This window comes from Mirounga leonina, unplaced genomic scaffold (assembly GCF_011800145.1).
Source record: "Mirounga leonina isolate KUSES-001 unplaced genomic scaffold, KU_Mleo_1.0 Mir_53, whole genome shotgun sequence".
Classification (NCBI taxonomy): Eukaryota; Metazoa; Chordata; class Mammalia; order Carnivora; family Phocidae; genus Mirounga; species Mirounga leonina.
This window is the reverse complement of record NW_023270807.1, coordinates 22,607,740-22,632,500: the sequence shown is the minus strand read 5'-3', so window position 1 is coordinate 22,632,500 and position 24,761 is coordinate 22,607,740. Positions and strand designations below refer to the sequence as shown.

Genomic DNA, 24,761 nt, shown 5'->3' with positions numbered 1-24,761 from the left:
TGGCATGTATGTGCATTTTATATATTTTTATATATATATATAAACAAAATATTACTCAGCCATAAAAAGGAATGAAATCTTGCCATTTGCAACAACATGGATGGATCTAGAGGGTATAATGCCAGAAAGACAAATACCATAGGATTTCACTCATGTGGAATTTAAGAAATAAAGGGAAAAAAAGACAAACAAAAAACCAGATTCTTAAATATACAGAACTGGTGATTACCAGATGGAAGTTGGATGGGGGGATCGATGAAATAGGTGAAGGGCTTAAGAGTACACTTTATCGTAACGTGCACTATTACATAGAATTGGTGAATTACTAATATTGTACACCTGAAACTAATATGTTAACTACACTGGAATAAAAAAAAATTTTTTAATAAAAAAAGATTCAGCCAACAACAACAAAAGAATAAAGTCAAAATAGAAACAAAAAGAGTTCACTTGATTTATCTTTTTAATGAACCTAAATCTAAATGATAAGAAGAGTCTAAATGTTCAGGATAACTTTCAAATCTGACTTTCAGAAAGACTATCAATTTCCATCATCTCTCAAAATTCCTATGCTTTTTGTAAAAGAAAATGTTATCTTAAACACACTGTTAAAAGCTAATATATACTCGGGGCACCTGGGTGGCTTAGTTGTTAAGCGTCTGTCTTCGGCTAGGGTAATGGTCCCAGGGTCCTCGGATCTAGCCCCGCATCGGGCTCCCTGCTCTGCGGGAAGCCTGCTCCTCCCTCTCCCACTCCCCCTGCTTGTGTTCCCTCTCTCGCTGTCTCTCTGTCAAATAAATAAAATCTTAAAAAAAAAAAAAAGCTAATATATACTCTTTGTCCCCTTAAGTTTAGAGTAGTTGAATGAATATTTAAATATTAATATTTATTAGTGTTTAGGAATATACATCCCTAAAAAGTGTACACACTAATTAACTGATCATCCTACCATGTTTCTTATTTCAAAACTGAGTCATTATTAGCTTTCACAAAAATGATGTCTACAATACACGTATGTTTCTCTATCAGCATATGAAATTTGCACAGACATTAGAATTGAAAAGCCATACCTATATTCTGACAGCTTAGGTCATTCTCAGCTCCTTTCTCCGTGTCTGAATTTTTTGGATGGCTTACTGTCTGTTTCAGTTTTCTCTCTGTACGTGAGGCACTGGCAGCAAACTTGTATAGGCTTGTTTTCTCAGATCCAAAATGAGCCACACTGGGTTTCCGTAAAAAGCAATGTTTTCTATGGAAGTGCTGCTGAGCACTCTCAGGATCATGAAATGCTTTAGTGCAGGTGCCACACTTGATCACATACTGTTGCTCCTCTTCCTCCTCACTGTTTTCTTCTCTGTGCACTTGATGGATATGAGTGTTAATGTCAGTTACGCTCTGTGCTGTTGCTGAACACAAGCTGCAGCGAAACCACAGTTTACCTTTATCCAACATGGTGTGGAGACATCTACTATAATCTTCCTTTCTGTTGACTTTACAGATGTAACTCTCACGGCAACCACAGGTTAACAAGTTACTAGTCTCTATTACTGGAAAATCATTCTCAGTTTTAATTGAAGTTTCAGTTTTTTCAGGCACAAACACATAATCTATGCTGTGGTGCTCCTTATAATGACTTAAAAATGCTTCTTCCACATTAAAGATAAGATCACAAAGCCCACAGAAGTACTTAACCTTTATTTCATTGTTATGCTCATCTTGGCAATGGCGGTATAGTGTTTCTACCTTGTGAAAAGTCTTTTTGCAATGGGCACAGCTGTATCTATGAAACTGGTGACTTGCTAAAGACTTGCAATGCTGTTTTACACATTCTTGGGAATCAAACATATCTTCACAAATTCGGCATTGCCATTTACCCCTTGGAGGACTGTTTGCTGGAGAATGATCAATAATAGTAATAGTTGAAGAAGGAGTCTCAGCAGTCACATTACTCACCAGTGTTGTAGAAGATGATGGCAAAGTTTCACCTTCTACCTCATCTGTCTCATAAAAATATCTGTGTCCATTATGAAATTCAGTCACGTGTGCCATGATAGTCTCTTTTCTCATTAACTCCTTTTTGCATGTCCGACACCAGAAAAGAAAGTTATTTAAATGTGCTCCTCCATGAATTCGGCTCATGTGTAAACGGATGACCCCTGAATCTTCACACACCTTTCCACAGACCACACACTTATAACACATTGTGTTTGCTGAGAAAACATGCTTTTCCACTGCGTCTTCACTTGGGAATCGTTGATGACATTCACAAAACCAAGTTTTTACAACTGACTTTTCTTTCTGAACACAAACTATACCTTCATGGTTTCTACCTTCTAAATTCATCTTCTTTTTTGGAACAGTGGTGCAATCTTGTGAGCTAGATTCTTGAACAGACATAGTTCTTTTAAGTGATGAAAATTTTGATTGATCTAGTAATAGATGCAAGTCAGAAGGAGGTTTGTTCCCTTCACTGCTGTGGCAATAAAGTAAAACTGATTCTTCCATTGAGGTAATGACTCGGACTTTGTGCCCTGAATTCTGCTTGTGATTTCGGGTACTGGTTTCATCCATAAAGACTTGCTTGCAATTTGGACAATAACCTCTTAATACGAATTTTTCTGCAATTTGGGCAATGCTCTTCTCAGCTACAGCTACAGGACCAGCATTTCGACAACGAACTCTAAATTGGATAAAAAAATAAACGCTTTTGTAAGTACTTTCTAAATACAGTAACTCTGCTTTTTCATAGGAATTATAAACAATGTACACATAAAATACTGAAAGATATTTTTCAATAAAAATGCAGATAATAGAATAATTTCATCTCAAAATACCTGAGTATTATCTACATTTTGTCTGTTTCTAATCCATATGCAGAACAGTAAAACTAAAATCAAGATTAAAAAATTCATGCAAGTATTTGGAAAATGAATCCCTAACTCTTTAGAAGTTAAACAACAAATTTCTAATAAATCTATGGGTCAAAGAACAAATTAAAAGGGAAAAGGTAAAATATTTTTAAATGAATGAAAATGAAAACAGCTTATCAAAATCTGAAGGTAAAGCAATGCTTAGAGGAAAATTCATAACTTTAAATGTTTATATAGAAAAAGAAGGTCCAAAGGCAATTTAAGCTGCTACCTTAAGCTAGAAAAGGATAAGCAAATTAAATCCAAAGTTTAAAGAGCAGAAATCAACAAAGTAAAAAATGGGCAAACAATAGAGAATCACCAGTAAAGTCAAATTCTGGCTGTTTTTAAAGATCAACAAAAATCTATTTGAGACAGATTGTAGAAATAAATATAAAAGCTAAAAATAAACTTAAAAAAAAAAAAGCTGAATTTCATAAAAAATGAAGTAAACAAAATATATTCCTGAAGCAAGAATAAGCAAAGGATTCTCAGACAGGACGGAAAAACAACCATCAAAAGAAAACTACTAAATTACACTTAAGGAGATTAAAAGCTTTGGCTCATCAAAAGACATAATATGAATATATAAAGTCTAGACTGGGAGAGAATTATATTCATATTTCTGACAAAATATTTGTATCTAGAATACATCAAGAACCCCAACTCACTATGAAAAAAAGCAAACAATCCAATTTTTAAACTAGGCAAAAGACTTAGATATTTCACAAAGATAAATGAATGGCCCATAAACCCAAGAAAAAGTGCCCAACATCATTGTTCATCAGGAAAATGCAGATTAAAACCACAAAGAGACACTCAAAAGAACAGCTAAAATGAAACAGACTGGCAATACCAAACCTTTGCAATGATGCAAAGTAACTGGAATTCTCATACTTTGTTGGTACAAACACTGGGAAAATTTTTAGTAGTTTCTTATAAAATTAAATATACACCTACTCTTTGATCCCAGCAATTCCACTCCTAGATATTAGTCCAAGATGAATGAAAACCTATGTCCATAAGACTTGTACAAAATATATACAGCTTCATTCAAAATAGCTAAAAACTTTAATCCAAACGTCCATCAACATGAGAATGAATAAACAAACTGAGTTCATGTAACAGACTACTACTAACCAATAAAAAGGAACAATGTCCTAAACAATATAGATGAATCTCACAGATAAAATGACAAATACAAAAGAGTACATACTATATGATTTCATTTACATGATGTTCTAAAGGAGATGAAGCCAATGTAAGGTGGAAAAAATATCAGAATAGAGACTGCAGGGGTGAGAGGGTGGGTAATGACTGGGAAGGGACACAATGGAACTTTCCACAGAGAGTAATTATTATGATAAAAGTGTAGGTTAACAGATGTAGCCATCTGTCAAACTCACAAAAGTTAAGGTGTGTACACTGCAATGAATTTAATTTGTATCTCAAAAACAGAACTTTCAAAATAATGAAGGGAAATAAGGAGCAAACAGATGTATACATAAAACAAGAATGACAGAGAGGAAATATGGCGGAGGACTAGGGGACCCTATTTCAACTGGTACCCGGAATTGAGCTGGGTATCTACCAGACCACTCTGAGCACCCACGAAACCAGCCTGAGACGTAAGAAGATCTGGATCTCTACAAGCAGAATATCACAGGCGGTTGGTTTTGAGGTAGGAAGGTATGAAGTGGGGAGCCATGATACCGCGGGCAGATATCGGAGGATAAACAGCAGCGGGAGGGTGCCTGACCGTGGGGATCCTACACCACCGGTGAGCAACAGCCTCGTGCGCTGGGGACTGGGCACAGACTCGGGAGACCGGTAGCGGCAGGGAAAGGACTTTAGGGCAGCCCCCGGGGCGGACACCCGGAGCAGTGGGGTCGTGTGCGTGCGAACTGGGAGCGGCTGGCGGTTTTAGAAGCAAAAAGGACAGAGACGTGCTCCGACCTGGAGGCAGGACTGGGAGCGCTGCGGAGGGGCATAGTTTATAGCAGCAGGGACAGAAACGGAGACAGTGTGGCCTGGAGAGCTCACTGAAGAACAGACTGCGATCTCTCTGCTCTGAGGCAGAGGGTTGGAAATGATCTCTTCCGCTCTGACTCGCGGAGGAGACGTGGAAAGCTGCCACGGAAAGGTGCCAGAGAACAAAAGCCCCAAAAACTGATTCCCGCTGAGCCCATCCCCTGCCACAGGGGGCAGGGCAACTCCGCCCAAACAGGGTTGCCCGAGTACAGCGCGGCAGGCCCCTCCCCCAGAAGACCGGCTGGGAAAACAACAGGCCAGCAACCCTAAGGTCCCAAGAAAACAGGTGCATCATCTTGCTTGGGTTCTGGTCAATAATTTGGACTCTATACATTCCCTCAAACACCCATCAACTGAATGACTAGGAGGAGGAGCCCCCAAAATAGAAAAGACTCAGAGATTATGACCTATGCTGCAGATTTACAAATGGATGCAGATATAACCAAGATGTCAGAGATGGAATTCAGGCTAGCAATTGTGAAGACAGTGGCTAGAATGGAGAAATCAATTAATGCCAACATAGAGTCTCTAAGGGCAGAAATGAAAGCTGAATTGGCAGAACTTAAAAATGCTATCAATGAGATCCAATCCAATCTAGATAATCTAACAGCTAGGGTAACTGAAGCAGAAGAGAGAATAAGCGACCTGGAAGACAATATAATAGATAAAAAGGGAAAAGAGGAGGCCAGGGAAAAACAACTCAGAATCCATGAAAATAGAATCAGAGAAATAAGTGACACCATGAAGCGTTCCAATGTCAGAATAACTGGAATCCCGGAGGGAGTGAAGAGAGAGACAGGACTAGAAGATGTATTTGAGCAAATCGTAGCTGAGAACTTCCCTAATCTGGGGAATGAAACAAACATTCGCGTCCTAGAGGCAGAGAGGACCCCTCCCAAGATCAAGGAAAACAGGCACCTGGGTGGCTCAGTTGGTTAAGCGACTGCCTTCGGCTCAGGTCATGATCCTGGAGTCCCGGGATCGAGTCCCGCATCGGACTCCCTGCTGGGCAGGGAGTCTGCTTCTCCCTCTGACCCTCCTCCGTCTCATGCTCTCTGTATCTCATTCTCTCTGTCTCAAATAAATAAATAAAATCTTAAAAAAAAAAAAAAAAAAAAGATCAAGGAAAACAGGCCAACACCCTGGCATGTAATAGTAAAATTTGCAAATCTTAGAACCAAGGAAACCAACTTAAGGGCAGTTAGGGGGAAGAGATTCCTTACGTATAGAGGGAGAAACATCAGAATAACATCAGACCTATCCACGGAGACCTGGCAAGCCAGAAAGACCTGGCAAGACATATTCAGGGTACCAAATGAGAAGAACATGCAGCCAAGAATACTTTATCCGGGAAGGCTTTCATTTAGAATGGATGGAGAGATGCAGAGCTTACACGACCAGCAGAAACTAAAAGAATATGTGACCACTAAGCTGGCCCTGCAAGAAATATTAAGGGGGATTCTATAAAAGGAGAAAGACCCCAAGAGTGATCTACAACAGAAATTTACAGGGACAATCTATAAAAACAACATCTTCACAGGCAACATGATGACAATTAATTCATATCTTTCAATAATCACTCTCAACATGAATGGCCTAAATGCTCCCATAAAACAGCACAGGGTTGCAGACTGGATAAAAAGACAGGACCCATCCATATGCTGCCTACAAGAGACTCATTTTGAACCTGAGGATACATCCAGACTGAAAGTGAAGGGATGGAGATCCATCTTCCATGCCAGCCGACCTCAAAAGAAAGCTGGGGTAGCAATTCTTATATCAGACAAATTAGATTTTAAACTAAAGTCTGTAATTAGAGACACAGAAGGACACATATTCTTTTTTTTTTTTTTTAAGATTTTATTTATTTATTTGACAGAGAGAGAGATAGCGAGAGCAGGAACACAAGCAGGGGGGAGTGAGAGAGGGAGAAGCAGGCTTCCTGCCGAGCAGGGAGCCCAATGTGGGACTCGATCCCAGGACCCTGGGATCATGACCTGGGCCGAAGGCAGACGCTTAACAACTGAGCCACCCAGGCGCCCGACACTATATTATTCTTAAAGGATTTATCCAACAAGAAGATCTAACAATTGTAAATATCTACGCCCCCAACATGGGAGCAGACATTTACATAAGCCAACTGTTAACCAAAATAAAGTTATACTGATAACAACACGTTAATTGTAGGAGACCTCAATACCACTCTCAGCAATGGACAGATCATCTAAGCAGAAAATCAACAAGGAAACAAGAGCTTTGAAGGATACACTGGACCAGATGGACCTCATAGATATTTACAGAACATTCCACCCTAAAACAACAGAATACTCATTCTTCCCAAGCACACATGGAACTTTCTCCAGAATAGACCACATACTGGGTCACAAATCAGGTCTCGACCAATACCAAAAGACTGAGATTATTCCCTGCATATTCTTAGACCACAATGCTTTAAAACTGGAACACAATCACAAGAAAAAATTTGGCAGAAATTCAAACACTTGGAAGCTAAAGACCACTCTGCTCAAGAATGGGTCAACCAGGGGGCGCCTGGGTGGCTCAGTTGGTTAAGCGACTGCCTTCGGCTCAGGTCATGATCCTGGGGTCCCTGGATCGAGTCCCTCATCGGGCTCCCTGCTCTGCAGGGAGTCTGCTTCTCCCTCTGACCCTCCCCCCTCTCATACTCTCTCTCTCTCATTCTCTCTCTCAAATAAATAAATAAAATCTTAAAAAAAAAAAAAAAAAGTATCTCTATTTAAAAAAAAAAAAAAAAAGAATGGGTCAACCAGGAAATCAAAGAACTTAAACAATTGATGGAAATCAATGAGAACGAAAACACATCGGTCCAAAACCTATGGGGTACTGCAAAGGCGGTCCTAAGATGGAAATACATAGCCATCCAAGCCTCACTAAAAAAATAGAAAAATCCCAAATTCACCAATTAACTCTACACCTTAAAGAAGTAGAGAAAAAGTAACAAACGATGCCTAAGCCAAGCATTAGAAGGGAAATAATTAAAACTAAAGCAGAGGGGCGCCTGGGTGGCTCAGTCATTAAATGTCTGCCTTCGGCTCAGGTCATGATTCCAGGGTCCTGGGATAGAGCCCTGCATCGGGCTCCCTGCTCGGCGGGAAGTCTGCTTCTCCCTCTCCCACTCCCCCTGCTTGTGTTCCCTCTCTTGCTGTGTCTCTCTCTGTCAAATAAATAAAATGTTAAAAAAAAAAAAAAAACTAAAGCAGAGATCAATGAATTAGAAACCAGAAACACAGTAGATCAGATCAATGAAACTAGAAATTGGTTCTTTGAAAGAATTAATAATATCAATAAACCACTGGCCAGACTTATCCAAAAGAAAAGAGAAAGGACCCAAATTAATAAAATTATGAATGAAAGGAGAGAGATCACGACTAACATCAAGGAAATAGAAACAATTATTAGAAATTATTATCATCATTTATATGCCAATAAACTGAGCAATCTAGATGAAATGGAGGCCTTCCTGGAAACCTATAAGCTGCCAAGACTGAAACAGGAAGAAACTGACAACCTGAATAGGCCAATAACCAGTAACGAGACTGAAGCAGTGATCAAAAACCTCCCAAAAAACAAGAGTCCAGGGCCTGATGGATTCCCTGGGGCATTCTACCAAACATTCAAAGAAGAAATAATACCTATTCTACTGAAGCTGTTTCAAAAAATAGAAACAGAAGGAAAACTTCCAAACTCATTCTATGAGGCCAGCATTACCTTAATCCCCCAAACAGGGAAAGACCCCATCAAAAAGGAGAATTTCACACCGATATCCCTGATGAATATGGATTCCAAAATCTCAACAAAATCCTAGCTAATAAGATCCAACAATACATTAAAAGAATTGTCCACCATGACCAAGTGGGATTTATCCCCGGGATGCAAGGGTAGTTCAACATTCGCAAATCAATCAATGTGATAGAACACAGTAAGAGGAGAGAGAAGAACCATATAGTCCTCTCAACTGATGCAGAAAAAGCATTTGACAAAACACAACATCCTTTCCTGATTAAAACTCTTCAGAGCATAGGGATAGAGGGAACATTCCTCAAGTTCATAAAATCCATCTATGAAAAACCCACAGCGAATATCATCCTCAATGGGGAAAAGCTGAGAGCCTTTCCCTTAAGATCAGGAACACGTCAAGGATGCCCATTCTCGCCACTATTGTTCAACATAGTATTAGAAGTCCTAGCAACAACAATCAGACAACAAAAAGAAATAAAAGGTATTCAAATTGGCAAAGAAGAAGTCAAACTCTCTCTTTTCGCAGATGACATGAGATTTTATGTGGAAAACCCAAAAGACACCACCCCCACGTTACTAGAACTCATCCAACAATTCAGTAATGTGGCAGGATACAAAATCAATGCACAGAAATCAGTTGCTTTCTTATACACTAACAACGCAACTGTTGAAAGAGAAATTAGAGAAACGATTCCATTTACAATAGCACCAAAAACCGTAAGATACCTCGGAATAAACCTAACCAAAGAGGTAAAGGATCTATACTCTAGGAACTACAAAACACTCATGAAAGAAATTGAAGAAGACACAAAAAGATGGAAAAATATTCCATGCTCATGGATCGGAAGAACAAACATTGTTAAAATGTCTATGCTACCCAGAGCAATCTATACCTTCAATGCCATCCCGATCAAAATTCCAATGACATTTTTCAAAGTGCTGGAACAAACAATCCTAAAATTTGTATGGAATCAGAAAAGACCCCGAATCGCCAAGGAAATGTTGAAAAAGAAAAACAAAGCTGGGGGCATCACGTTGCCCGATTTCAAGCTATATTACACAAAGCTGTGATCGCCAAGACAGCATGGTACTGGCATAAAAACAGACATATAGATCAATGGAACAGAATAGAGAACCCAGATATGAACCCTCAACTCTATGGGCAAATAATCTTTGACAAAGCAGGAAAAAACATGCAATGGAAAAAAGACAGTCTTTTCAATAAATGGTGCTGGGAAAATTGGACAGCCACATGCGGAAGAATGAAACTCGACCATTCTCTAACACCATTCACAAAGATAAACTCAAAGTGGATGAAAGACCTCAATGTGAGACAGGAATCCATCAAAATCCTAGAAGAGAACATAGGCAGTAACCTCTTTGACATCGGCCACAGCAACTTTTCAAGATACATCTCCAAAAGCTAGTGAAACAAAAGCAAATATGAACTTTTGGGACTTCATCAAGATAAAAAGCTTCTGCACAACAAAGGAAACAGTCAACAAAACAAAGAGGCAACCCACAGAATGGGAGAAGATATTTGCAAATGACACTACAGATAAAGGGCTGGTATCCAAGATCTATAAAGAACTTCTCAAACTCAACACCCAAAAAAACAAATAATCAAGTCAAAAAGTGGGCAGAAGATATGAAAAGACACTTCTCTGAAGAAGACATACAAATGGCTAACAGACACATGAAAAAATGTTCATCATCATTAGCCATCAAGGAAATTCAAATCAAAACCACATTGAGATACCACCTTACACCAGTTAGAATGGCAAAAATGGACAGGGAAAGAAACAACAAATGTTGGAGAGGTTGTGGAGAAAGGGGAACCCTCTTACACTGTTGGTGGGAATGCAAGTTGGTACAGCCACTTTGGAAAACAGTGTGGAGGTGCCTCAAAAATTTAAAAATAGAGCTACCCTATGACCCAGCAATTGCACTACTGGGTATTTAGCCCAAAGACACAGATGTAGTGGAAAGAAGGGCCATATGCACCCCAATGTTCATAGCAGCAATGTCCGCAATAGCCAAACTGTGGAAAGAGCCGAGATGCCCTTCAACAGATGAACGGATAAAGAAGATGTGGTCCATATATACAATGGAATATTACTCAGCCATCAGAAAGGATTAATATCCAACTTTTACATCAACAGGGATGGGACTGGAGGAGATTATGCTAAGTGAAATAAGTCAAGCAGAGAAAGTCAATTATCATATGTTTTCACTTATTTGTGGAACATAATAGCATGGAGGACACTAGGAGAAGGAAGGGAAAAATGAGGGGTGGGAACTGGAGGGAGAGATGAACCATGAGAAACTATGGACTCTGAGAGACAAACAGGGTTTTAGAGGGGAGGGGGGAGGGGGGATTGGTTAGCCCGGTGATTATTAAGGAGGGCACGTACTGCATGGAGCACTGGGTGTTATACGAAAACAATGGATCATGGATCACCACATCAAAAACTAATGATGTATTGTATGGTGACTAACATAACATAATAAAATTTAAAAAAATAATAATAAATAAATTTATGCAAAAAAAAAACAAACCCAAGAATGACAGTGTTGATTATTATTAAAGCTGGGGTAATGGGTAAATGGAAGTTCAGTATACTATTAACTTCATTTCTGTTGAAAAAAAATTTTTTTTTAAGATTTTTATTTATTTGAGAGAGATAATGAGAGAGAGAGAGCACATGAGAGGGGGGAGGGTCAGAGGGAGAAGCAGACTCCCTGCCGACCAGGGAGCCCGATGCGGGACTCGATCCCAGGACTCCAGGATCATGACCTGAGCCGAAGGCAGTTGCTTAACCAACTGAGCCACCCAGGCGCCCCATTTCTGTTGAAATTTTACATAATAAAAAATTAAGAATAAAAATAACAGGCAGAACCAGGATTTCAACTCATGAAATATAAGACAGAACCAGGACTGTTAAACTTAGTAGTTACAGAGTATATACACAGAATTTTATTCTACTGCCTCAAGTTTATTGAGAACGTATTTTACTTGAAGGTTTGTAAAAATAATTGTTTTATTTAAACAAATGTTTTATTTAAACTTTAACAATTGTCATACTTTTAGTAGATCTAAACTTTTAATACATTTTAATGGTATAACAGGAAAAACAGACTAAAAGACACAGCACCTAAACAGAAAATACATACAGACTTTGTTTAGATCATGATTCCAACAAACCAAATGTAAAATAAAAAACTTCATGAGATAATCAGGGAAGTTTGATAACTGACTAGTTTTTGATGCTATTAAAAAAATACCAGTTTTTAAAGGTATGATAACAGTATTATAGAATTAAAAAAAGAAGTCCTTACCATTTATAGTTACATACTGAAGTATTTATAGATAGAATGACATGATTTACTTTGAAATAGTAACTTGCAGGGGGTGACAATATAAATGAAACATGACTGCCATGTGTTAATAATTACTGAAGCTGGGTGAAAGGTACACTGGGGATTGTACATTGCTTGATAATTTCCATTGTAAAGCCAATGATTATTTGATAAATTTGGCCTTTCACAGAAATTTTACCTTTCATATGTATATGATACTTTTCATTCTGGCTGACTTAAAGCCAAGGTTCTATTTTAACCTGCTCCTCCCCTATATACATACTACTCACATAACACACAGAGAAAAATACACATAGAGCTGTTAGTTCATTTTACATTCACAGCAATATCAATATATCCACGTTCTCCACACCTTTAACTTCTCTTATTATGCTAAATTTGATTAATTTCCAGACTAATGTACATTCTCACTTTAAAAGCAGAGAAACATAAAATAGAAAAGTTTTGTTGAATCCTCCCTCTGGTAAAGAGCTACTAGGGAAGGATTCCCTTAAGCCCGACTAATCCTGTACAAACCTGAAATGGGCAGTGAGCTCCATGTGGGAACGTAGTGTCTGGTGGCAGGCCACACACTTAACTTGAAATGGGACATCTTTGCACAGAGAGATCAGAAGTTTCTTTGCAAAAGACGGAAATGATATTGGATGTGCTATCCCCTGGTCATCTGAAAGACAAAATAAACTATAACTTGCAAAGATCTGAGTAGATAGCAACCTAACCTTCCTCCCCTTTGCCTTTCTCAACACTGGCTGGCATAAGTAAAAGACTGTTATTTAAGTGATAAAAATCTAAGGGAAGTAATTTTCTAGCCTTAAGTGCAAAAGTTGCTGAACTCATGCTCAAAATCTGAGTCTTAAATGCAGAGTAACATCCAACTTCCCAGATATTATGGATATATAAAAACATCATCCTAAATAAATATTTTCTTCCCAAGTTTCACTTCATTCCTCAAAGTAAGTAAACCTGTTAGGTGCAGATCAATATTGAGAAATCTTTTTTGAAAAATAAAAATGAGGACCATCTTTCACTTTTATGTTTTCCATCTAATGTGAAGATAAGTTTTCTCAAGAATTATCTGAGAAGTATGGTAAATCAGCAAAGATTAAAGTAGTTCAATAATTTTCAGAAGAGAGTATTAACATACCACCCAGTTTAAAATTCTGACGAAAATGATTCTTTCCAGACATATGCTTCAAACACTCATCCTTGTTGCTAAAAAGAAGGAAGCAATTTGGACACGCAAAACACTGAATAATCTGAGGAAGAAGGTTGTTTTTATGTTCATCATCTGCAGCTTCCTAAAATACAAGGCAAAGCTGTATTACAGACAACTAAAATCAGTATTCAATCTTTTAAAATCAATTTTCAAAATTTATTTATTTGGAATATTCTGTATCAGGTTTTAACATGAAAACTTTTCTTCCCTGAGTGTGAACTATGGAATTTTTATCATAAATGAGGTTCCGTATGTGAATTAAAAATTTTTTTCTTAAAAACAAAACTTGACCATCTTTCTGTGACAATAAATATACATTTACTTTTATGTTTTTCCTTTTTTTATATACATCTATATTATGTTAATGGATAAATGTTTTCATACCACATATACTTTTTCTTCCATTTTTCCTTCTTCACTCTACTTTGCAATATAACCTACGTTTATGTGTTCTTCCATAAATGTCTCCATGCTTAATAATTTACAAAAATATATAGAAATAAACATACAGGGGACTGCCATTGTTTGACCAAATACTGTCATCTTACAGACTCTTCTGCCGCTTAGTTTCTCTTATTCCACAATACCTAACGGAAATCCCCAAAAATCAACTGGCATATCTCTAATTCATTCTTCTCAATGGTAGCAAACTACTCCTTAGTCAACTATTCATTTCCAGGCTTTTCTTCCCTTGCTACTATAAACAATGGTACCCGTAACCAACCTTAAGCACATATCCTTATTTATAGGTGTGTTTTCTCATTATTCCGAGTGGCACCATTGGGTTAAAAGGTTTAGTACTTGAATATTAAAGGATACCATACGATAGTTTTTCAAAGAGGCTCTATCAATTTACATATTCCCTAGGAGTGACTTAACCTGGCACAATAGCTCCTATAGATCATTTTTTCATTTTTGCAGTCTGACAGATATTGTGATACTCATTGTTACCTTAATTAGTATTTCCTACTAGTGAGTCTGAGCACTTAATTCATACAATTCTATAGATATTCCATATTCCGTGGATTGTTTATTCATATCCTTTGTTTCAATCATTTTTGTTTTCTCCTCTTCTGGTCAACTTGTATCTTTTCTTCATTATCAAAACTAACTGTGCCATGCTCCATTTTGCAAATATTTTTCAAACATCTATTAATTTTGTATGTGGTCATTTAAAAATTTTGACGTAGTCAAACAGGTATGTCTTTTCTAGTGTCCAGAAAGTGTCCAAACTGGGTTAAGAGGCTCCTCTATCTCAAAACTAAAAATAATAATAAAAAAAATTTTAAGTAAATTCTGTCCTCAATGTGGGGCTCGAATTCATGATCCCAAGATCAAGAGTCATGTGTTCTACAGACTGAGACAACCAGCTGACCCAAAACTGAAAATATTTTAAAGTGTATATTTATATGTATGTGTGCTTGTATATAAATATAATTTAACATCTTGTTAATGGTCTTTATAATAATAGCCTTAAAAGTTGTACTGTGTCTTCTTAAATTTACTATCATTAACATTAGGGATATAGACAGTATATGTGGGATGCCTGGTGGCTCAGCTGGTTAAGCGTCTGCCTTCAGCTCAGGACATGATTCCAGGGTCCTGGGATGGAGTCCCACACTGGGTTCCTTGTTCAGCAGGTAGCCTGCTTCTCCCCCTGCCTGCCGCTCCCCCTGCTTGTGCTTTCTCTCCAACAAATAAATAAATCTTAAAAAAAAAAAAAAAAGAAAAGAAATACTATATGTAGTGTTTTTAAGATGCAACAGAAGGAATAAGAAATTCACATCTGTATTGAGCACATGTAAAACATCACATTAGGGTTCAAAATCTAATAATCCCACAAAGTACTATTTTCATTATTTACAAATGAGAAAACTAAAATGTAATTTCCCTCCAATCAAATAGTACCCTGAGAAGAGAGAAAACTACCATTCAAAATAGCCTTATATGTTGGTTATAAATTCCATGCTCTTTCCACTACTCCCCACCCCATTTTAATGTTGTGAGTGCCACACAGAAGATAACATCCAAGAAGATACTTTGCATTCCAATGAGAAGGTTCTAAATGAGAGCAATAAAGGCATCTCCTAAACACAAATTTATAGAAATGTCCCTTACTTGAAGAACGCTAACAAAATAATTTTTAGTTCTTGTGAGTCATAAATGGATTCAATATAAAGCTTGTTTAAAGTGTTTGCTCAGTAGAACAAGAATGTGATTCTACATAAAATTTTATTGAAATATACCTACTGCAAAAGTATAGCATATTTCCCTGTACAAAGAAGGGGAAGGAGTGGGAAATAGGAAGTCTCATAAGTTAAAGTACTCAATTCCTTTCTACGATTATATTTCTGATTATATTAAAATAAAATACATCATACACATTTGTATACATAAAAAAAGTTAAACCACAGTATTACTTCATACCCACTAGGATGGCTGTTTTAAAAGGCACACAATAAGTGTTGTTAATAATGTGGAGAAATTGGAACCTGCATATATTGCTGTTAAGAAAATAAAATGGTAGTGTGTTGGGTAACAATTTGGCAGTTCTTCAAACAATTAAACATAATTATCAAATTACCCCAAAATTTAACTTAAGAAGAGAAGACATATGTCCACATGAGGCCTTGTACGTTTACATTATTCACAGTAGCCCAAAAGTAGAAATAACCCAAGTATCCAACAACTGATGAGTTGATAAACAAAAGGTGGCATATTTCCAAACAATAGAACATTACTTGGCAATAAAAAGGAATGAAGTATTGATTTATGTTACAGCATGGATGAACCTCGGGGTGCCTGGGTGGCTCAACTGGTTAAGTGTCTGCCTTCAGCTCAGGTCATGATCCCAGGGTCCTGGGATCGAGCCCTGCATTGGGCTCCCTGCTCCGTGGGGAGTCAGCTTCTCCCTCTGCCCCTCCCCCTGCTCGTGCTCTTTCTCCAATAAATAAATAAAATATAAAAAAAAAAAACCACGGATGAACCTTGACAAAATTATGGTAAATGAAAGAATCCTGTCACAAAAGGCCACATATTATAGGATTCCATTTATACGAAATGCCCAGAAAAGGCAAAACCATAGAGACAGAAAGTAGTTTACAGATTGCCTAGGGTAGGGAAGATGGGCTAATAAGAGGGAGAAATCACTTTCAATGATAGAATGGCCCTACTGACCCACAAATGACACTGAGGCACACTGGAGCTTACAATATGTTCTCCACCACCTCCACCCTCCCTCCACCACGACCAAAAAGGGAGAAAAGCAGGAAGCTATCTAGTGGTATATCCAATGAATGGCTTTAATGTCAAAACCAACTAGACACTTGTTACTCAAAGTGTGACCTAAGGACCAGCAGCACTGGCATCAACTACAAGGTTGTTAGGAATCTTGAATCTAAGGCCCCACCTCAGATCTAGTATAAGAACTTATATTTTAACAAGATACCCAAGCGATGAGTGTGTAAAGTTTAAGAAGCACTGGCTCAGACAGAAGAAACTGGAGATGAAAGGGAAAGAGGAGGGAAGCAAGGCAAAAATGCAAATTGTGATCATTTCATGCTTTCATTGAAGAATGCCAGCCTTACAAAATAGAATTCATAGGCATACAATCTTCTAGTGACCTCTTCTGGCTGATTTAAGATAGGCAATTATAATCTAATGCATACCAGTTTCCTTTAGAGTTCTTGTGATGGACTCTCCAAAGAATAATAAGGAGAATTATTTTTTTAAAAGATTTTATTTATTTATTTGACAGAGAGAGAGGGAACAAAAGCAGGGAGAGTGGGAGAGGGAGAAGCAGGCTCCCCATTGAGCAGGGAGCCCAATGCGGGGCCCGATCCCAGGACACTGGGATCATGACCTAAGCCAAAGGCAGATACTTAACAACTGAGCCACTCAGGCGCCCTTAATAAGGAGAATTCAATGAGAGCTATGTTAGGTCCTCAGTGCTTTATATAATAGTATTATACTTTCATCAATCTTGCATGTAAGTATAACAATTCTATTTTAGAGACGAAGAATAAAGCTCACAGATGTTCAGTAACTTCTGAGTACATATAGCTAATAAAAGTGACAGTAGAATCCAGGTCTGTGTGACACCAAAGCCTTTGTTCTATTTTACCATAATCCTTCCCAGAAGGCTAAACATCATAAATTTACTTCCTGGAGACAAGGTAAAACAGCATGAAATGAGTGATTCCCAGAAAAAAAAAAAGAAACAAATTAATGATATTTGGGAAAACACAAATGAGAGAATTAATTTTAAGGTTAAAATACCTATTCAGATTTACTAAAGAAAAAAAGATAAATATGCTCATTAAAATAAACAACACACTAATGGCCTGGAATAGGAAAACATGCCCTGAAAAGACTCTAGTTTTGAAAAAGGTAGAATATTAGTGACCACCTGAAAAGCCCCCCAAAATTACATAATACAGTCCTCTTGTATCCTTCTTCTTTTCTCTCCTCAAACCTTTGTCACAACAATAGAAAGCCCTATCATTTCTTTTAGATTAACTTTAAGGTCTTTATGCTAAATGCCATTACCTAAGCAGAGCCTTTTTTCATCTCAAATTACTATAAGTCACCTAAACTGGTCACCTTTCTGCACCTATGAATCCACCCTGAACACTGCTACCATTCTAAATCACCCTGTCTCTTTGGTGTCCCTAAAAAGGGAAGTAACTGGGTTCTAGAATTAAGAGTCCTTCTAGCTCTGAAAGTATAAAGCATTATTTTCATCATATCACTGTCCTACAACAGTAACCTCTTAGCAGTATCAAGATTACCACATGTGTTGGCAGTCCCCAAGACCATCCCCAAGGATTCAGAGCACTCAGCATATAGCTGTACTCATAGCTGTGATTTATTATAGGTTTTTAGCTACCAAGAGATTTAAAGTGGTATTGTTTTTAATAATAGAAAAATTGAAACAACTGATACATATAATAGGAAATTAGATGAACTATAATATATTCATACAGTAGAATGTTATTCACTGATTTAAAATTTATGCATTTATTCAACAAATATTTAAGAATTCATGTTTACAACACACTGCTTTTCTTATATAACAATTCAGACACTTACATAAAAATATTTATAAATGTTTTTGGTACAGTTGTAAATCAGATGGTTTTCTTAATTTTACTTTCTGCTGCTTCATTATTAGTGTATAGAAATGCAACCGACTTCTGTACATTGATTTTGTATCTTGCTACTTTATTGAATTCATTGATCAGTTCTAGCAGTTTCTGGTAGTCTTTAGAGTTTTCTATATTAAAGTATCATGTGATCTGCAAATAGTGAAAGTTTTATTTCTTCCTTACCAATTTGGATCCTTCTTATTTATTGTTGTTGTTGTTACCTAATTGCTGTGGCTAGGACTTCCAGTACCATGCTGAATAAAAGTGGTTAGAGTGGACATTCTTGTCTTGTTCCTCTTTTTTTTTTTTTTTTAAGATTTTATTTATTTGACAGAGAGAGAGCAAAAGAGGGAACATAGCAGAGGGAGTGGGAGAGGGAGAAACAGGCTTCCCACGGAGCAGGGAGCCCGATGCAGGGCTCAATCCCAGCACCCTGAGGTCATGACCTGAGCCGAAGGCAGACACTTAACGACTGAGCCACCCAGGCACCCCTCTTGTCTTGTTCCTGACCTTAGGGGAAAAGCTCTCAGTTTTTCACCACTGATTAGATGTCAGCTGTGGGTTTCTCATATATGCCATTTATTATGTTGAGGTTATGCTCTCTCTAGACCCACAGTGTTGAGGGTTTTTATCATGAATGGATGTTGTACTGTCAAATGCTTTTTCTGCATCTACTGAAATGATCATGTTTTTTATACTTTCTCTTACTGACAGATGCTTTTTCTGCATCTACTGAAATGATGTTTTTTATACTTTCTCTTATTGTGAATACTGAACCAACTGCAGGAAAAACAATAAAATATCTAGGGCGCCTGGGTGGCTCAGTCATTAAGCATCTGCCTTTGGCTCAGGTCATGATCCTGGAGGCCCAGGATCGAGTCCCACATCGGGCTCCCTGCTCAGTGGGAAGCTTGCTTCTCCTTCCCCCACACCCCCTGCTTGTGTTCCCTTTCTCACTGTCTCTGTCAAATAAATAAATAAAATCTAAAAAAATAAAAATAAAATATCTAGGAATAAACTTAACTGAAGAGTTGAAAGACCTGTACTCTGAGAACTATAAAACACCGATGAAAGAAATTCAAGATGATATAAAGAAATGAAAAGACATTACATGCTTATGGACTGGAAGAACAAAAATTATTAGAATGTCGATAACTATCCAAAGCAATCGACAAATTTAATGCAATTCCTATGAAAGTAACAATAGCATTTTTCACAGAACTCGAAAAAAAATCCTAAAATTTGTATGGAATCATAAATAACTCTAAATAGTCAAAGCAATCTTGAAAAAGAAAAGCAAAACTGGAGTTATCACAATTCCAGACTTGAAGTTATATTACAAAGGTATAGTAATCAAAACAGTGTGGTACTGGCATAAAACCAGACACATCGATCAATGGAACAGAACAAAAACCCCAGAAATAAACCCACAATTATATGGCCTGCAACAAAGGAGAAATTAATATCCAGTGGGAAAAAGACAGTTTCAACAAATGGTGTGGGAAAACTGGACAGCTACATGCAAAAGAATGAAACTGGACCCCTTTCTTTCACCATACACACAAATAAATTCAAAATGGATTGAAGACCTAAATGTGAGACCTGAAACCATAAAAATCCTTGAAGAGAGCATAGGCAGTCTCTCTGACATTGGCCATAGCAACATTTTTCTAGATGTGTCTCCTGAGGCAATGGAAATAAAAGCAGAAATAAACTAGTGTGACTTCATCAAAATAAAAAGTTTCTGCACAGTGAAGGAAACAATCAACAAAACTAAAAGGCAACCTACTAAATGGGAGAAGACATTTGCAAAGGACATATCTGATAAGGGTATCAAAAATATATAAAGAATTTATACAACTCAATGGCCAAAAAAGAAATCATCCAATTAAAAAATGGGCAGAAAACATGAACGGATATTTCTCCAAAGAAGGCATCCAGATGTCCAACAGACACATGAAAAGATGCTCAACATCACTCATCATCAGGGAAATGCAAATCAAAACTACAATGAGATATCACCTTACATCTGTCAGAATGGTTAAAATCAAAAACAAAAGGGCGCCTGGGTGGCTCAGTTGGTTAAGCGACTGCCTTCGGCTCAGGTCATGATCCTGGAGTCCCGGGATTGAGTCCCGCATCGGGCTCCCTGCTTGGCAGGGGGTCTGCTTCTCCCTCTGCCCTCTTCCCTCTCGTGCTCTCTGTCTCTCATTCTCTCTCTCTCAAATAAATAAATAAAATCTTAAAAAAAAAAAAAATCAAAAACAAAAGAAACAACAGGTATTGGAGAGGATGTGGAAAAAAAGGAACCCTGGTGCACTGTTGGTAGAAATGCAAACTGGTGCAGCCACTGTGGAAAACAGCATGGAGGTTCCTCAAAAAGTTAAAAATAGAACTACCCTTTGACCTAGTAACTGCACTACTGGGTATTTACCCAAAGAATACAAAACACTAATTTAAAGGGATACTGCACCCCTACATTTACAGCAGCATTATTGTAAGAGCCCAAGTATCCACTGACTGATGAATAAAGAAGTGGTATATATATATACAACAGAATATTACTTAGCCATCAGAAAGGATGAAATCTTGTCATTTGCAACAACATGGATGGAGCTAGAGAGTATAATGGTAAGTGAAAAGAGTCAGTCAGAGAAAGACAAATACCAAATGATTTCACTCATATGTGGAATTTAAGAAACAAAAGAGCAAAGGAAAAAAAGAGAGTGAGAGAGCACGAAACCAAGAGAGAAAAAAACTGAGGAATACCAGAGGGGAGGTGGGTATGGAGATGGATGAAATAGGTGATGAGGATTAAAGAGTGGACTTTTCATGATGAGCACTGAGTGTTTAAAATAAAAACTTAAAAAATTTTTTTTCCACAGTGAACATACTGTACAATTAACATTCGGTAATGTTAGTAAGTCATTAAAGATATGTAATTTCAAATATGGAAAACAGTTATTACAGAACTGTATATATATATATATTTTAAAGATTTTATTTATTTATTTGAGAGAGAGAGTGAGAGAGAGAAAGAGCACAAGAGGGGGGAGCGGGAGAGGGAGAAGCAGACTCCCCGCCGAGCAGGGAGCCCGATGCGGGACTCGATCCAGGGACTCCAGGATCATGACCTGAGCCGAAGGCAGTCGCTTAACCAACTGAGCCACTCAGGCGCCCAGAACTGTATATTATACAGATTTGAATATGCCATGAATCAACTTGTATCCCTTGAGATTTAATGCTTAATGAGAGTTACATAAAATAGCCTTTTAAATACTAGATTTCTTAATACTACCATTAATAAAGGAATCATTATTTACTACATGCTCCAACATTTCAACAGGAAGTGAAAGGCAGTGGACTTAAGATCCAGGTTCTAGTTCTCATTATGAGCATCTTGAACAAGGTTAATTCCACAGAACAACTCCATCAAGGGAAGGGTTTCTTTGATAATCTTTAGGACTGCTGGCTTTCAGTAATCAAGTTTACCTGTCCACAAAAATTTAACATTCCAAATCATTTTATTCTCCATAAACAATCACAATTTTGATCCTTATGTGTATCTTTGGTGATCGGTGATTGTAGGTGACTGTAGGTGATTAAAAGCAGCAAGAAAACACCTATATCGAATTCCATGGTTCTCTAGAAAAAAATACCTACTCTTAACTTAGGACATGCTCTTCTTACCTTAGCAAAAAGGTGATCCCTATATTGCTGTTGAGTAACAAAATTTTTGTAACATACTACACAAGCAAAGGAATTCATGAATGGTCCATGTAGTGTAATTGTTGGATCACATGGAGAGTGATCAAACCTACTCAGCAAAAGAAGAGGTAACATTAGAAAAGTTCACATTTTAGGAGCCACACTATGTTGCTTCATTTGTTAAGCATTTGTTCATTTGTTTACACACACACACACACACACACACTCAGAAATTTATACTTTTCTACTGAAATACCAAATAACGTTTTTCATCTTCAAGAAATATCAAAATGGCTCCTTGATGCCATGTAATCCCTTCAAACAGTGATCAATAGTTAGCTCAAGATTTCACAAAAGTACAAGATCCAATAAAATGGATGAAATAAATAAAATGTACCCAAGATCCAATAAAATGGTGAAATTCCAATTTGAAAATTATAGAGCCATCATCTTTTCCTTTTTGCCTTATTTACCACAAAATTCACAAATAGTTGTGAATGAACCAATGGAATAATAATCTCATGTCAAGATTCTGGCACACACCTGTTTCTTAAAAATGGCTTTTAATCCCTTTAATGTTCATTTTCATCATTTAGTAAGTATGTGCCATTTTACAATTGAAGACTTTTAATAAAAATACTTTAGATATGGTATGCTACCCAATTATTTGTAGAATGCTGAAGCTCCCTCTAGGAGCCTTTACAGATAGGTTAATGCCTAAGTAGGGTGAGATACCTGGAAATGATAATGGCTAAGAGCCCCCAAACTCTCAACTCCCATCTTTAAACTATTAGAAGGAGAAACTATGAAGGTAAGAATGCTTAATGCCTTTAATATTGCCTTCCCTTGATATTTACTCTTTCAAGCTCTACTATTCGAAAATTCAGTAAATTAATAAGGTGGGTTTCATAAATAGAATATTTATTATGAATTTTGCTACATTTGGCTTGCCTTTAACATTTGTTTTGTAATACCATACTAGCTTTCTTTAGGCTAGACCAAATATCTTTAAGTGCTTTGTGTCTCTTGAAATTTGTATTTATGGGCTGGATTTCTCTAAAACTGATTCAACTGCATATCAGTATAAAAAATCTGTTCAGAATTTTATGAGACATATTAAAAATAAATACATACTTAAAGGCTATATGCCTTGAAAGATAGAATATCACTAGAAAAAAATCTGACTTTAAGCCTTGTAGGAAACCTAAGAAATGTAAATTTAAAATAACTATCATAAGAGCACAAAACAATCTGAGTTTGGAATATAAAGTTATGATTACAATGGCACAGATGTATCATGCTTTCATTTTATGCAATCACATTGTAACTCACTTGCTCTTCAGCAACCACTATTCTATCATACTCACCTTTTTAAATGTCCTAAGAGAAGGTGCCCATTATCAAATTCCTTGTTACAGTGCATTATGGGACATAAAATTGGTTTTCCAGACACCCGCATTTGGCCTCCTCTTCGGAATGAACTTTTTGTTCCAGAATTAATTGTTCCTGTTTTGAGTCCTGTATCATTGGAATACAAATTCTTATGTTCCTACTTCAGATATTTGTCCTTGGACTGGTAATCAAAATTATGACAAAATGAGGGGTGCCTGGGTGGCTCAGTCGTTGGGCGTCTGCCTTCGGCTTGGGTCATGATCCCGGGGTCTTGGGATCGAGCCCCACATTGGGCTCCCTGCTCCACAGGAAGGCTGCTTCTCCCTCTCCCACTCCCCCTGCTTGTGTTCCCTCTCTTGCTGTCTCTGTGTCAAATAAATAAAATCTTCAAAAAAAATAAAATTATGACAAAATCATAAAAATTATGATACAGCATCAACTGGGTGATCCTAATTGTAATTAAATGTTTACTGTCTTTCTTAAAGAAGATATGATCACCTAAAAATAAACAGGTGTTTGGGACAAGTAAAGCTGTTAACACTTTTTAAGATTTTTCTTTTTTTTTTTTTAAAGATTTTATTTATTTTTATTTGAGACAGAATGAGAGACAGAGAGCATGAGAGGGAGGAGGGTCAGAGGGAGAAGCAGACTCCCTGCCGAGCAGGGAGCCCGATGCGGGACTCGATCCCGGGACTCCAGGATCATGACCTGAGCCGAAGGCAGTCGCTTAACCAACTGAGCCACCCAGGCGCCCCAAGATTTTTCTTTTTTTGAGAGGGAGAGAGAGAGAGAGGACAGAGAGCTCCAGTGAGCTGGGACAGGGGAGAGGAGGGACTGGTTGGAGAGGGAGAGCGAGAATCAAGCAGGCTCCATGCCCAGTGTGGAGCCCGATACGGGCTTGTTCTTGCAACCCTGAGATCATGACCTGAGCTGAAATCAAGAGTCAGACACTTAACCGACTGAGCTACCCAGGTGCCCCTAAAGATTTTATTTTTATTTTTTATTATTTTTTTATTTTTATTTTTAAATTTTTTTTTTTAAAGATTTTATTTATTTGAGAGAGAGAATGAGATAGAGAGCATGAGAGGGGGGAGGGTCAGAGAGAGAGGCAGACTCCCTGCTAAGCAGGGAGCCCGACGTGGGACTCGATCCCGGGACTCCAGGATCATGACCTGAGCCGAAGGCAGTCGCTTAACCAAC

At 37.5% G+C, this 24,761-nt stretch overlaps 1 protein-coding gene across 3 annotated transcripts in view; it reads right to left on the bottom strand.

Annotated features, from left to right (window-relative positions):
- ZNF451 (zinc finger protein 451) overlaps window positions 1-24,761 on the bottom strand; it is a 97,502-nt gene that overhangs the window by 28,489 nt on the left and 44,252 nt on the right. For all 3 annotated transcript variants that reach the window (XM_034991312.1, XM_034991311.1, XM_034991313.1), the window contains exons 6-10: window positions 23,537-23,687; window positions 22,152-22,278; window positions 13,243-13,396; window positions 12,615-12,762; window positions 1,071-2,680 (exon numbers count right to left, since the gene is read on the bottom strand). In XM_034991312.1, coding sequence (XP_034847203.1) covers window positions 1,071-2,680; window positions 12,615-12,762; window positions 13,243-13,396; window positions 22,152-22,278; window positions 23,537-23,687 — 2,190 coding nt within the window. The remainder of the gene's footprint in view (window positions 1-1,070; window positions 2,681-12,614; window positions 12,763-13,242; window positions 13,397-22,151; window positions 22,279-23,536; window positions 23,688-24,761) is intronic.